The 15,966-nt window shown below is 40.1% G+C and overlaps 1 protein-coding gene across 3 annotated transcripts in view; it reads right to left on the reverse strand.

The window, feature by feature from the left end:
• The window catches only part of dph6 (diphthamine biosynthesis 6), a 67,024-nt gene that overhangs the window by 28,114 nt on the left and 22,944 nt on the right, over positions 1-15,966 (reverse strand). For all 3 annotated transcript variants that reach the window (XR_532616.1, XM_008399794.1, XM_008399795.1), the window contains 7 exons: positions 10,788-10,849; positions 9,634-9,728; positions 9,458-9,551; positions 7,479-7,629; positions 7,004-7,129; positions 5,536-5,665; positions 5,286-5,460 (listed from right to left, as the gene is read on the reverse strand). Coding sequence is in view for 2 of the 3 variants with exons in the window: in XM_008399794.1 (XP_008398016.1) it covers positions 5,286-5,460; positions 5,536-5,665; positions 7,004-7,129; positions 7,479-7,629; positions 9,458-9,551; positions 9,634-9,728; positions 10,788-10,849 (833 nt within the window). In the remaining variant the exon portion in view is untranslated. The remainder of the gene's footprint in view (positions 1-5,285; positions 5,461-5,535; positions 5,666-7,003; positions 7,130-7,478; positions 7,630-9,457; positions 9,552-9,633; positions 9,729-10,787; positions 10,850-15,966) is intronic.

Raw genomic sequence — 15,966 nt, forward strand, 5'->3', positions numbered from 1 at the left:
TGTGTGTGTGTGTGTGTGTGTGTGTGTGTGTGTGCGTGTGCGCGTGTGCGTGTGTGTGTGTGTGTGCGTTTGATGAGCTGGTGGTAGAAAAAGTGTTGCTGTTTTATGCAAGCTAGCTGTTTTTCAGCAGAACATTCAAACCATGAATCTAAAGTAATACATTAAAATTCTGCTATTCATTGTTGTTCTTTTGTGCGTACAATTAGACTTGAAAATGCTGAATTGTGATAAGTACTGACTCACTAAATTTAGATGCTACTCTGGCTGGTATATTTCGTCCATTATTAAGATTACAGGCACAGATACATTTTATTTGTTGAACCTCTTGTAAAGATGCATAACATGGTTTAAAATATATTGCAGCATCTGACACTGAACAATTTAGAGAATTTAATTTGAGAAAATGTCCTTAGTGGAAGTTAATTGCCTTAAGAAAATATTTGATGCTTCAATTAGGGAAACTCATTGGGTTAATAAAGTGCAACTCTCTTTTTTTGCAAACAGAACAGCACTTTGTTTTCTCCTGTAGCATTTCACAAGGTTGAAACATAAAGAGAAGCATCTGTGACCAGCATTTTTTTTTATTTTTTTTTACATATTGTCCGGTCCTAAACCTGGGTTCTTTCTTATGCTCTTCTCTTCAGCTCACCCCACAAGTTTTCTATCAGATTTCAACCAAGAGACTGAGAAGACAATGGAAGAAGGTTCTACCTGAACCATCTCTATGTTCATTTGGCTATACATTTTTGATTGGTATCCTGCTGAAAGGTCTTGTGAGAACCCATTACCAGTCTTCTGTAACAGTCATTAGATTTCAGTTCTGTAAAACTTCTGGTTATTTCAAGGTTCCCATGGCTTTTGGAGGATAAACAGACCCAGAGCATCACAGATCTTTCACCGTACTTAACAGGCAGCACATGGGAGTTTTCACATTTTCATCAGACAGAAAAATAGACACAGCTGTAAAAACAACAAAATCTCTAAAGCTCACCGTTAGAGAATTGCAGCAAAGACTGGCAAAAAAACCCCCCAAAAAAACACAATAACCATTATCTACATGCCAACCATTTCTTTGGAAATGATGCCAATAAAAAGCCTTTTCTGACCAAATCCCTCAAACATAAACATGTGGAAAAAGTCCCTTATGTTCATTGTTAGGTATGATGAAGAATCTTCATGCCATGGGTCTGTTTCTCTTCCAAAACAACCCAACTCATGGTTCTAGTTAGAGTTCCAGCAGAGTTTGGCAAAAGTCGCAAAATTATGTTAGTGATACTTCCAAAACACTGGTGGGCATGTAGACAGCATCTAATGGTTGCTATGGAGACTTGGAAACCCCAAGATGCTTTGCTGCACTTTACAGTTTTCCTCACTTCCTTACTATGCAGACTTATTCCACAGACATGGGTTTTCATGCAGTCTTGTCGCTGGAGGCTAAAAAAAAATAGAGGCCTCTGTGTGATGTCGTATTTATACTCCAGGGACACAAAAAGTCCTGGATAACTAATTACAAGTTCTTGGACAATCTGCCCAACTCAAAAAAATTAAAGTATAAATTAAAACATTGCACTTATTTTGAAGGATAATGTTAGGGATATTAATACTTGTATGTTGCACTCAAATTAAAGGTTGGATTTTTAACATTTTTCAGTGTGACATTATACTATGTAAAATGTTTATTTATTTTAAGGATCATTAGGCCTCTTTGCTATTTAATTTGTCCCCGTCTTTATGTAAATAACCCTTGGGCTTTAACCGGGACAGAAACCTCCACACATCATTCCTTTTCAAGCATGCTCTCCTCTCCAGAATGGGTGGCCCACCATCACTCAGGTTGACCTCTCAACTTCCACAAGGCCAGACAAAGTTTAATTAATTTGTGTTCGGATATTTAAACTTCTATGAGAAGATTATTCAAATCCCACCACCTCCCTCAATGCACCCCTCCCTTTGACGTTAACAGGCAGCGTCAGATCCACATAACTGCTGATGCCTCGCGGCCCATTTTGACAATTTTCAAAACCCAATGCAAATCCCATCAGCGGCTTGCTCAAGACAATATCCCACAGTATTGACTGTCACTCACAATTAGGAGACCCCAGCAAAAGCATCGGTAGGCACCATAGCAACCTGAGGCTGGTGCAGTCAGCTCCCTAAACGCACCCCGCAGAATGTGATCAGTGAGTATAATTTCCCAGCAAATATCCCAAGGGTGAGCCACTTGCCTTAACAGGAAAGAGGAGATGTTTAACAACCATTCAACTGATAGTCCTTCTATTCAGTCCTGTCTGGGCTATTGTGTTCACCTCTGTAAATGTGCCTCCAAAGGGAATGTGACCAAATAGGCTGAATCAATTTAAATAGACATGGAGGGAAGTGTGCAGCTTGAGATTCTTGTCGTCAACTCTGGCTTTAGTATGTGATCAAACCAATTTAATTAATCTACCTACTTATAGGAGCAATCATTCCTAATTACTCTCAAATTGATTATATTGGTAAAAAGCAGAGTACTGGTAGCTAAACCCCCCCAAACAAAACAAAAGCTGGTTTCAGTCTAAACATTAAATCTAACTGGATTGTGTCAAGACGACTTTAAATATAAATAATTTAAAGTATGAAATAATTGTTAAGGATCTGGCAAGCGATTGTTACTACGTCTTTGTGCAGGAGTGAAAGTTGCAAGTCAATGATGATGCTAGGTTCCCATGTATAGAAAGTTTTTAAACTACTGTGAATGATTAATTACTGTACTGCTGGATAACTAGTTTAAAAACATTTCATATTCTCAAAACTTTTTATGACTAATACATTAATTTTAAACTGATACTTAGATAATGTAAATTATTGCTAAAACAAAACAATGTATGCCAAGAACTTCAGTAACCTCACACTCGCAAATAATTTGATATAATTATATTGGGATGCACAAAAACAACTGTCAGTCATGTGAAGAACAATATGACAGAGTGAAAATCAAATCATAAATTAAATTACAGTTTTTATCTTTGCTGCTTGCGGCTTTAAAGTAAACTGATGGGCTCCAATATATCAGTGCCCAATACACCAAGAGCCCCCCCCAGCTCTGACATTAAAAAGGTTAACTAATTCCCTAAATCAAGTCAGATCTGAATCTGTCATACTGCCAGACCAAGTCGACGTTGAGTCAGCTTGCCATTTCCGAGAGCTGACGCTGAGAGACATGACAAGCCAAGCAGACAGACGAACGGATGGATGGGGTTTGAAGGTCCAGCATCCATCACATGCCAATCCGATATGCACTTCCTCTATCCCTCCACCAGCGGCGGTCCTCCGTGGTTAGACTCTGCAGGGCCATTTTCTGTCACTAGCCATGTGCTCGCTCTCAGATCATTAGAAGCAGAGGAATGGACTGGTCCCAATATAGCAGGACAATAAACATAGTGCTTAAAGCCCTACTTAGCTGAATCAACTGGTTAGCCCTCCCTGACTGGTAAACAATAAAGTAAACAATTACTCAGAACTTGTCAAGTTAAGGAATCTGTAGCTCAATTTGTTCCTCCATTAAGGTTTCACTCATCTCCACATAACACACTACTAAGATATGCTTAAGGTTACAGATTAATTTTTGAGTATAGTTGAAACCTTTACGTCCTAAATAAGATATGTGGAATGGAGTTTTACATGACCACAGTTTTTTCTGTCCCTGTGCTCCTTTGAGCAACGAGGAACATTGTCATTAAGATTGAGACAATCACAGCAGAGCCGTGATGAGACAGTGGGGGTGGGTGAGCTGCGTGCTTGCTCACAGCAAGAGGCTAATTGTATCAATATGTAAAACTCTCTGCTGCACTGAAGAGTTGTTAATACATTTTTGATCAAATTAAGCCATTGTTGCGTAAAGGGGAGTAGACACATTGAGAGACCGTGCAGGGGTTGTGTGAAGAGCCACACAGAGCTCTGAGTAAGCGCTCCTCTCTGTGGTTTGCTCAAATTATAGCGAATTTTAATTCTAATTAAACGAATGAGAGATTAAACTTTTTTTTTTTTTCTTGTGGCAAAAGTACTTGCACGCAGCTGACTTCAATTTTATGTCTCGATGAGGCTTCATTGAAGATTTCAAGCACTGCTGGCATGCTAAAAACAAACCAAACTCTTTAGGTTAGATCTCAGGAATCTAAACTCTGCTTCAGCAACAGACCGCTGAGATACGCCCGTCAGGACCCGAGCGAATGGCTAATCCACACATGTTCTCACTCACAGATGGATTTGGTTGAAGGATCAAGGACGTGTGGAGGAGATGGACACTATCCTTGTTGACAGTACCTTGACAAGTGTAATCCTATATAATACACACTGGGTAAACACAACACCAAGCCAACCATGCAACCGCGGCCCACACTTCCTCTGCTTGGCCTTTGAATTTCACATTCTTTAAAGGTTTGAAACAATATGAGAAACAAAGACATGCTGCTTTATAAACAAGTGCAAAGGGTAGGTGCACATTAGCCATTTTAGAAAGGACACATGGTAAAAGATAAAGACAAAACTACTCAAGTAAAAAATCCATCACACAATAAGTGAAATGTGGTGTGGTGTGTGGCATAGAGATAGAGCTTGGAATACTTGTGTGAATGAGACCGTCGCTGCATTTCTTTTCCTCTTCTCTCCTGGCTCATTTCCTGAGGATTCCAATAAAGGCAACTAGCATTAAAAATAAAAATAAAAGTCGGAAAATGATCCAATCTTCAGGTTCACTATCCCCAAATAAGTCAGTTTGTTTTTGGTTTCCCGAACAGTAGATGGTAACCTGAGCATTACCAGGTTGCAGTTCCCAGAACACTCTTTGGTAGGAAAGTTTTTACTGAGGGAAGAAGATATGAAGCAGGCTGTTTTCAGTATCAGTGAGGGTTTTAAATTTGAATAAAGAGGAAGAATAAAAAGGCAGGAAAAAAGTTTTCAATAGGAAACAGTTTCTATAAATGATGCGTGTCAGTCTATCATTTCCTACATCAGCGTTCCATGTTGGTGGGTGCAGATCTTTTTTTTATTTGACACTTTTTCATATGCGAGAAGGAGCCGCAGGTCCTCAATTTTAATTTTGTGTTTGTCAGAAAAAAATCTCAATCAAGCTACATCACTATGAAAATTATTTTCCATCTAAATATGGCAGGACTGTGAATTATTTTCCACTGTGCATCAAAATCAACTATAAACACTTTATCCTAAACTCTTCTTTTTTGTTATCCTCAAAAGCATCCTATCACCACTGCACCCACGTATTCTCAGTGGAGGACCCTGGACCTCACCTTGAAGGCCTGGCTGTACGGCCCGATGTTAGCAGGGGCCCAGTGGGAGAGGCTCTGGACGTGAAGGGCTTCTTTGTGGCGGAAACAGCCTTCCTCCAGGGGTTCGGTCCAGTCATGGAGGAGACAGTCCATCTGCAGCAGCTGTCCGGCAGGCAGAGGCGCCTGGACACAAACCCTACATAACAAAACAAAAGCAATATGACAAAATTGAAGAATGTAAACATATAAAGCAAGAAAGGGAAGCTTTTACCTGGCTGGAGGATTTATGTCAAAATATTTCCTGTAAACTGCATTGAGAGAAACAAAATCCTCCATGTTCCTCACATAGAGATGAACCAAGACGATGTCCTTCATTTTCCAAGCCTTGTTTTGCAACTCATCTGATAAAATGCATAAGATTTTTAGACATTATCAACAGCACAGTACAAAGTCAGAAAATCTTGCCTGGACTGAACAAACCAAGTCTATAAACATCTGGCAAAATCTCTAAAGTCTTGTACTTAGTTTTAATGCTCGGTCTCAACATAATTTCTTTGTAAAACATTCTTTGTTTTATCTCCTGCTCTTATTTTAATACATTTCTGAGTCACACATGCTCAAACTAAAGTACTGGCTTTAAGTATAAAGCAGCAGTACTGGTGGCCCCCTCCATTGAAAGCAATCCGGTGTGCATATTGGAGGCTTTGGATACAAATACAAGCTCCTTGGCTCAAAGTGAGGCCTCCCTCTCTCCCAACAATCATCTGAAAGAGCTTCAAGTTTGTTTTTCCTTTGCCAACACTAGCATCTCACACTACTTTGCCCCCATACAAAGAAGTTGTTCATTAAATATTAACTTGTTTAATATTGTCTCTGTGAAGCGGCTGCTCAGTCAAGCACCACCATAAACATTAAATATGCTTTTCATCTCTTGCTCTTCCATCTCCATCAAAAAAAAAGAAAAAAGAAAGAGAAAAAAAATAGAGATGCAGTGGGGGAAAAGTGTGCACTATAAAAACTTCTGCAGGGCAAAAATGATAAACCAAACTCTACATGGTTGCACTGTGTGCGCGTGTGTGTGTCTGAAAAACAGTTGGTTCTGTGTTGGATTAAAGTGCTTGTCCTTGTACAGCGTCCAGCCACATATCCCATTCATCTGACTGACAGAATCTGTGACACACTGAGTTTGTCTGAGGAGTTAAGAAGTGCTGCTGAGTCAAGATGAAGTTTTAAAAGTCTGCTGTTTGTCTTGTTTTGTGTCCAGTTAACACAACACAAGCAGACATTTATTTAGACCTCACCAGAACAGTAACTTTTTTTTTAAATATCAAAATCTGAATTTTTAGTACATTAAGTAAATATAGGTCTGGGATTTCAAGTGATAGACCAACACTAATCAGTCCATTATTGGCAAGCAGGAATAAAAAAAGTTGGTTGTTTTGAAAAATATGCAGTGTATTTCCATTAAGCCTGCCTGACTGAATGTTTTGTAGAATTACTTTTTGCTACAATTACAGTGGTAATGTTGGATGGAGCAGTATGCACAGCATACATTTTTGTCCATTTTTATTCGCAAAATAGTTCAAGACTCGTCAGATTGAGCATCTGTGAACCTCAATTTTCAACAAATGTCGTTAAATTGCACAGATGTGGCAAATGGCTGCGTTGCATTTTATTTAGGGGCATCAGCAAGGAGTGTGAAGGATTTTTTTTTTGGTTCTTGTCGACATTTCCTTTACCTTGAAGCATAGCTAAAGCTGCTAGTGTCTGGCCCTCAATCCCAAGATCCTGGCTCCTAAGTCCATTGATGCCTGAGATCCACTGATAGCCCCTTGAACACCTTTTGGAGCAGGATGGAGGCTTGTCTGGAGGAAGAGGCAGCAAAGAAGTTAGGATTCCCACCACTAAGTAGGTTTCGGTTCATCATAATGTTTGAAACACCTTTAAATATTTGTTCCTTCGTAAACAAGCCATAAATATTCATTTCATGTCATCAGAGAAATTAATTCAGATGCTGTCACAAATAAGCTACTCAAATGACAACTCTTGTCAAACCGCCATGCAAAAAGCTCCGGCATTATGATGCTGGTCACACACGACACCGATCCACAGCAACACACACCACACAGAGATATCATTTGACACACCCAGACATAAATACACACTCATGCATGCATGTCTGCGTGCACACGTCTCACAACAAATGAATCTCACCGTGGCCCCAGTGACAACTAAGGTCACAGTTTGATGTAAATTTGTGCTGGTTGTCTTCAGCTTGATCAGCATATTCCACCTCCTCAGTCATCTTGTCAATGGCGCTCTGGCAAGGACAACTACCATGGGGCAAAGCTCTCGCCACCGCATCCTGCAATAAAGCACCACGGGGGAATACATCAGGCCAAGTGCCCACCAAAGAGCGCGGAGCCGTTTGCGATGGCAGACAAAACGCCGTATAATTAGCCAACCTCACCACGTACGCCGCCGAGCAGGCTGTGTGTGCACGTCAGTCTTACATGACAAGGACCCAGACGCGCATAACTTCAAGGTGAATGAATATGAAACAACTTGCTAACATATTCGTGGTTCAGGCGAACAGGGTATGGTGTTTTCTGATACTGTAGATCCAATCATAGTGGCTGTCAGTCAAGACTCAACACTAGATCAGTGAGACATGTTTTGGATTGCACCATTTTTTTATTTTATTTTTTTGCAGCTGTTTGCTTATACTTTGCCTCCGCTCCCTGCGACTTCTTTAAATAACAAATCATTATCATTCTCTAAGGCCTACATATTACCTGCCAAATCCTGCAAGGGTGCCACGCGTTTAAATACATATTTCATATTTCCTCGGCACAACCCTCACGCCGCCTGATACTCGTTCACCCCCCGCCCCCCTTGTCTCCTGTCAGCCGCATTAGGCCATATGATAATCAAATTAATTATACTTCAGCCCCTCTCTCCTGGCCAGCATGAAAAATAGCTTGACTAGCATTAACTGAGGGCAAATGATGGTGGTCCATCCCCACCCCCTGAGCTTGGTGCAGTTTCCTCTAGTGCTGGTGTCACCGCAGATCTGTCACCCTGACGAGAAGAGCTTCAGAAAGCTGAACCAGGGCAGGTTCTCCCCTGGTTGTCTCCCCCCCCTGCCGCCACTGCCCCTCTCGCTCTCCCTCCCCTTTCTTACTCTTGCAGGCTCTGGTTTTCCCTGCTCTTTCTCTAGCAACCTAGGGGGGCAAGAGGGGCCACAGGAGCATGCAGTGTCTATTTGCATGTTGGGGGTGGAAGCGGCTGCAAGGGGAGCAGGAAAAAAAAATATAGCTTAAGGGGGTGAGGCTGGAGGGTCGTAGGGGTTGCTGGATGGGGGTATGTTTTCTGTCTATAACAGTGCCTTCCCCCATCTAAAATAAAGACATACAGTACATGTAAAAATGTCTGCATATACATTCAAGGGGACATGTGTATGTCACAGTGTGTGTCTTCAAATCGTATACTCGATTATTCTGCGTGACGACAAAATACTCCAGTAAACACAGAAAATGCAAACTGAACCTCCAGTATGATTTTAAATAAACACGGGAACTTCAAAAAAAGAAATAAAAATACATAAATGATCTGTCTTCACTAAATCTTTTCAAGAACAATTTAAGAAATGTTAGAATTTGCCATCCACTCCTGCAGGGAGAGGGAAATGTGTCGTCCTCCTCGAGCATTTGAGTCCCAATTCAGCCTTCAATTTACCAAAAGCCAATTTCTTCTCCTTCCCCACAACCCTTTGCTTGTGTCCGCTCAGCCAGCTACCTGAATGCAAAGCGCCTTAATGCGAGCAGACATGTTTATTAAGCTGGGCCTCGTTTCAGGCTGCGGCGAATATTGCAGACGTCAAACTAGGCCATGTGGGGCTGGAGGAGCAAGAGCGGGAGATGAAAGGAGAGACCAAGAGCTAGAATGTGTGGAAGTAGAGTTAGAAAGGCCTTCCGGAGGCTGATCTGGATCCTACCCTGCAGAGCTGTGTTTTTCCCCTCTCCTAGACAAAGTTACCAAGCACCAAAGGCTTGTGTTCTGGTATACTGTTTGGCCCTGAGAGCTGCTTGAACGTAATCAACCCCACAGAGTCAAACTTCTCCATGCAAAGCCATTGATACGGTATTGACTTTGTATGTGAATCAACTTTAATGAACAGAAATTAGACTCACGCTGTGTTTGTCCTCTGCATGCATTTTGGTGAAGCGCAGGTAGCCAACTGGAGCAAAAGCATCTGCGGAGTGAATCACCGTCTCGGCTTCATCTCTGCGCAAACAAACAGAAAACATCCAGACACCTGGAGGAGGAAAATAATTCTGTCGACTGAGCGTTGTGCTGGTTTACTCACATCACTATCTTCTTTTTGAAGAGTGGACAATCGAGTGTGAAGGTTTCATATTCACCTCCCTCGCCACAAATATGGACTCCGTACTTGCGGGAGAGCTGCTCAGAGCAAAGCAAAATATTTTATTTTAGTAATATGCCATAGTATGGGAAACTTTCTGCAAAATAATGCTAATCAGTTTACAGATGTTTTAGCATTTGTGCTGTCGAACATTAATATACAATAATGATTCAGTGCTGACAACTTTATACGACAATATCCAAACCAATAGGAAAACAAAGGTTTATGTAACTTACAGTTCCGGTCAGACATTTCTAAAACCTCAACATGGGCCTGAATGTCATATTAATTTATTGATATTCTGATAGCAAGGATTGGGTGAGTTTAAAATTGTTGGGGTTTTTTCTGGTCCACACAAAATTGAAATTACACAAATACAAACGTGTATCCCCATTTGAACAAATCTCCCTTAGCAAGTTGCACCTTTATCACGCTTTTGTAGCCATCGACAAGCTTCTGGTATAATTTCCATTGTAAATTGAACAACTGAATTGGTTGTATTAAATGGGTTATTTTTCTGCCTTGGACCTGATTTAAGCTTAATTCACAATTTTAGAATCAGTATAAAATCAAACTTTGTGGAAATTCCGATATAGTCAATGTGCAACCGTCTGTCAACATCAAGTGGAAGGATATTTATTAGGACGCTCAAGAACAGCAAGGTCCAAATCTGTCATAAGCTGGAAGACGCCAGTGTCACTGTCCACTTCGAAGAAAGCCTGACATCAACAGACTGAGAAGTTGCTGACTAAGAGCCATCTGTTCCTAATCAACATGTAAACGTTTGAATTTGAAGCTGTCCACAAGGCCAAACTAAATTCCTTTGGTAGATAAATGTTCAGGCAAGACAAAGCTTGAGCTGTTTGGCCACAATGGCAGGATGTTTGCTTGTTTTTAGAAATCATTGAAGATGAAAAGAGGAAAAAGTTCCAATATCTCTTTAATACTCAAAATGTGTTCAAATTTAGGCTGCTGATAATGTATGTAAACTTCTGACTGGAACAACATATGTGTATTCAATAGAAAATGATGTGCACACTAAGATATCACAAAATACTGAGGTCAGATTGTTGGAAAGGTATCTAAGAGTGTATGACCTGTTTCAAATAGGGCTGCATATCGGCCAGGGATTTTCCTAAGTGCTTCTCTGGATCCAGGCCTGGCATCCGCATGGAAAATGCAGGATAACGTTAACAAAGCAACACAAACACAGACAAATACACACACACACACACACACACGCAAACACCGTGCACACAGACAAGAAGAGAGAGGGAGAGAGAAAAAAAGGTCTGATCAGAAACGGACTTAGTGATTGAAGATGACAGGCAGGGAGGTTTACGGGCAGTCTCACAAAAACACTCCTAAACCTGCACCCTGGATCTATTTGTTTGACTTTGCAAGTAGTGTACACAGATCTCTCTCTGTAAAGGCAACAATTTTCAATTGCAAGCCGCAAACTCCCCCAATGCACCCTCTCCTGCCCCCTGCACATGTAGTTCCCTTTGAGAACATAAACTCTGGAAAGAAATCTTGTTTATTTGCCTTCTTTCTCCCCTTCCCCTGAAATGGTGCATGGAAGTGACTCATAGGCATGGGAGAGAAAAGAAGAAGGGGAAAAAAAGAGGTGCCGGTCAGTTTTGCATGCATACCGAGTGGTGGCATGCTCTGGCTCACTCCCCCGCACTCCCCAGACAATAAGACAAAAGCATTTAATTTACCATTTACAAAAACAAATGCGCTCTTCCTGTTTATAGCAATAAAAATCTACTGCTTCAGATTCAGATTAACAGCCTGACTGGTTTAATTTAGGAATGAAAGGTAGAATAAATCAATCAACAATTCCCTAAACCCCTGGAGGGGTTTTGCTCCTGAGACGGTGAAGTCCTGATTTTGCCTTCTCTGCTCCGGAGTTCGAGGCCTCAGCGTTGAACTTCATCTCACCCAGAAAGAAAGTGCAGCCCTCAATTTCCTACAGCACATTCTTCACTGCTCAGACACAAAACAAAGCTCACAGTACCAGGTGCTTATGACAAAGAATGGAACAATAAAAACATAACAGGACATGAACATAAAATGCTAAATTTGAGGAAATTCCAAACTAAGTATTTGCCTTTTTTCCTACTTTTACAGTTTAAAAAAATAACAGTACGATTGTAAAGTCACACAAGTGCAGCTGATGGTCTTTCATTATGGCTTTTCTGATTTTTTCTACAGAAGTATCTCAATGAATTAAAATAATATTCTAGATAATATATTTCTAGAAGCAAATTATAAAAGTGAAACTCATTTTTGAATACACTGTTTAAACAGTCTTTTTTTTCAAGGATTTAATTCTCTAACTTCTAATGATTATTGCTGACAGAGAATGAAATCCCAAAGTTCTGCTTCTCAGAGGATTAGAGCACTGCATCAGCCCAGAAAAAAATGGCAGTTTGAATGGAAAGAAGGGAAGGGAAATGTGTTGTAGAAAACATTTCACAAGAATCGGGAATAACAGCAATGTTGAGAGGACACAAGTAGAGCGTATATTACAAACACCAGTAGGTTGATACTTCATTAAAACTGGCCCTTTATAATATATACCATGTTGGGTTTTCAATACAGTTACAGCTGCTATCTTAAGGTGCTGTTTTTTTCTTAATATGTAATTTTGAGTTCGCAGGTGTCAGGTGTCTCTCCTGATTGGTGGAGCCAAAAGATGTGCAGATTTGGGCTGGTTTCCCAGGAGGAGATGGCGGATGATGCAGAACGCCCCGTTTTAAGTCTTGGATCATCCCAACCTGCCACACCTTTACTGTAAAGCACCTCTGAGAACGCATTCAATGCTGTACATGATTGTGAGGACTCTATGTGTTATTGGTATGTTTCTTTAATATTTTAGACAAGTCGTTTCGTGTTTTGGCAGAAGTCCACGCTGAACCTGCACCTAGCACCTTTTCAGTGTTGAAATCTGAAAAGAAAAACATAATGTAAACAAGTCATTGTAAAAAGGGTACAACTGTGTTTTGTGGTTCACCTTCATCTTGGTGCCTAACCACTCTGAGTCAGGTCATTAGAGCAAAGTTTACCAAAATTAACAGGAATAAAGTCTTGAGCGTTTGCATGTGTGACTAATCGTCATAGTATACGAGTTTCACTTTTATGACATTTCAACGATATTTCAATTTACTTCAAGGCACCTGTACATTATCCACATGGTTTTCCTGTGACTGGCATAATCATTAACAAGTAACTGATGACCTATATGGGTGAATCGTACAGTGGTGACAGTGACGCCACTGTAATGAAGATAGTTGTTGAAAATGGCCACATAATTTCCACCGAAAATCGAATATAGCTCCTCCGCTAGCGCAGATCACGTGGTCATGTTCATTGGCATGGTCATGTGTTTAATTAGACAAATGAAGTTAATCCTAATGTGAGAATCTCTCGTCTCTCATGGCCTGACAACCTCAAAGGTTAATGTGTCATCTCCAGGCCCCATGAGGAGCGACGGCCGGAAGACGAGAGGAAAATGGAAAGGAGATGTGAAGGAGGGATGTCGCATCCCATCCCGCGTTCATCTTAATCCCAGCTTCGTGTCTGCTGTGGGTCTCCGTGGTCCAGCGCTTCAGGGAGGAGAGATGGAGGGCCATGGTAGTGAGGAAGGAGGGGAAAGGAGGAGAGTAGACAGGGTGTGGAAGGATAGAATGAGCAGGCCCTTATTCTCCTCCCAGGGGATCTGTAGTCTTAATTAGTGTGAGAATATCTAATCTCAACATCCTCTCATCTTAACCCCGCCACAAAGGTAATAAGGAGGGTGAAGAAAAGCATTAAAATTCAATCCAATTAAAATATCCTCTTTAATTAGTCATGCCTTTTAACAAATTTTGAAAATTGGCTCCGAGCTCCTAAGGGTGGGCGCAGCGTTTTTTAATGTGTTCATTAACTTCCCAGCTCTTAAATAATATATGACACATAATTTGATATTTACAAGGAGAGAACAGGATGACTGAAACCTATGACGACAGGAGTGAGTGATAAAACCATACCAAGATGGCATTAATGTGGAACTATTTCTCCAAAGACCACTTAGCACTTGTGTGAGTGTTTTCCTAATTGAGGTTCCGGTTGGAATTAAGGTTACTGAAACCATTTGTACATGAAGGAAGCTGGAACGAGGCTGCACTTGTACAATATATGCTTTGCAAACTCCTAAAGAAGCCATCAGCGTAGGCTACTGGCGATCTAACACCACTCATTTGCATGATCTCCACATCTCTGTCTCCTCTAAACCTGTTTTACAACTTGACCTAAACCCAATTACCTAACCTCATTATGCCACATTAAACCCAAATAAGCCCACTAGAAGCTGCCATTAGTCTGCCACCAGAGACAGTAAGACCACTCTTTGGAGAGACACGAGCTTTCCTGAGAGAGACTGAAAGGAATGACTCTCTTTTAAAAGGGCCTTTTACATCTTATTATCCCATAAAAGTCCAGTTAATTTCAGTGAACTTTAAAACTTCAATGTCCAGTAATGACTAAATGCATTTTTTAGAAGCCCGGAGATGGCATTTAGGGGGCAATATTCAAGAAGAAGACAAGGTTTACAAGGAAACCAGATGAAAACTGAGGTTTCCTTAAACTGAGCTTGAATAAAAGAACATTAAAAACAAGACAGGTGAAAGAAATACAATGGGTCGTTGAGGAATTGTGAGTCAAGTACCAGAAAGGTATATAATGCCAGTACTAACCAATTATGTACCAATATTGATTTAAAGCTGTATTGTGATATTTTGTGATACTATTTTAATAAGAATAAAATGCACTATAAGAACTATTTATTACATATTTTTAGGTAATAATGATCTGATTAGAAAAGCAATCATAGCAATAAAATAATCGTAAGTAAAAAAGTTTTTGTATCACTAAAATGCATACTTTAACTGCATTTAATCATATTTTCAAATTTATTGGCATTTGTTAATACGCTCAGAGAAAATAATAAAAATAATCTAAGGAAAATTCTTAAAAATATATATTAATTGCAATTCAATTTATCATGAAAATGATAAATACAACTTCTTATGATATACATAAGATAGACATACATGTAAAAAACCATTAATGTTCATTAAAACTGATTCAAACTTGTAGTCTGGCCAAACCCCAAGAATCCATTAAATCTGGCTTCACAACCTTAATTATATCTCAAGAGATCTTTTGTCTGTGATCCAATAGGTCAGGAATGTACTGTAAGACCAAGAAAGAGAGAAGAGAAGTTAATAATGTCAAAAACTAAGATATAAAACTTTCTCTTTATGCATGAAAAGCTTTTGAATAAAAAAAAACTTGGATCCAATGGAAACAATGGAAAAGCAACTTTTGTTTACTCAACAGAAGTTCACTCAGGAGAAAAGGCTCCTCTCACTTCTATCCTTCTTAAAGTCAGACACAATTATCTCCAGGCCTCTATCCTCTATCTTCCTCTATATCTTTTGAGAAACCACGATTAGTCTTTCAACCCTTGAGAAGGTAGATTTTTGCTGCCCAGCAGCGCTGGGTTACCTATTTAATTAAAACTTCTTGTGATTTTGCTTACTGAGCCTAATGCCAAATTAAAAAGCTGCGAGATTCAAGATACTGTCTAAACTGAGCAGAGCACAGTATTGCCGACATCCGCGGGCTGTCTTAAGATCCGGTGAGCGAGCTGACAGCTCCGCTTTAATCCCTGCCTTTAGAGAGAAAAAGCAGAGAAAATTGGATTCATGATGTGTAACATTTTAGCCTTTAAATGGGTGAAATAAGCATCTCCTCCCTCGCAGGTGAGCTGCATCAGCCTTTAAACAACGTTTTAAAAGATCCTTCGCCAAAACAAAAGCTGTTCACTATCACCTAATCTTTGCAAGGCAGACAGATGATTACAGAAATGAAATAAGGAAGGAGAGGGAAGTGGTACGGTACAAAGCATGGTAGGATTAACAGGATATGTGAAATTTGTCAAGCTCTTATCTGAAATTCTGTTGGTGTGAGAAGCATAATAGGCAGCATAAACTTTGCTACAATCCCATCAGGATGTAATCTTATTTTCAGAAAGAAAAGTAAAATAAAAGAAATGACCTTCAGTGAAGTGGGCACCATTTAACCTTTTTGTACCGCTGTATCTGGTCGGTAATATGCTATACGTCATACGGAGGTAGGAAATATGGCAAAAATATATCACACATACTTACCCAATCTACATCTTTCATAGATCAGTCTTTTACAGAAGCTACACATTTATAATATATA

Source organism: Poecilia reticulata, linkage group LG22 (assembly GCF_000633615.1).
Source record: "Poecilia reticulata strain Guanapo linkage group LG22, Guppy_female_1.0+MT, whole genome shotgun sequence".
In the NCBI taxonomy this organism is placed as follows: Eukaryota; Metazoa; Chordata; class Actinopteri; order Cyprinodontiformes; family Poeciliidae; genus Poecilia; species Poecilia reticulata.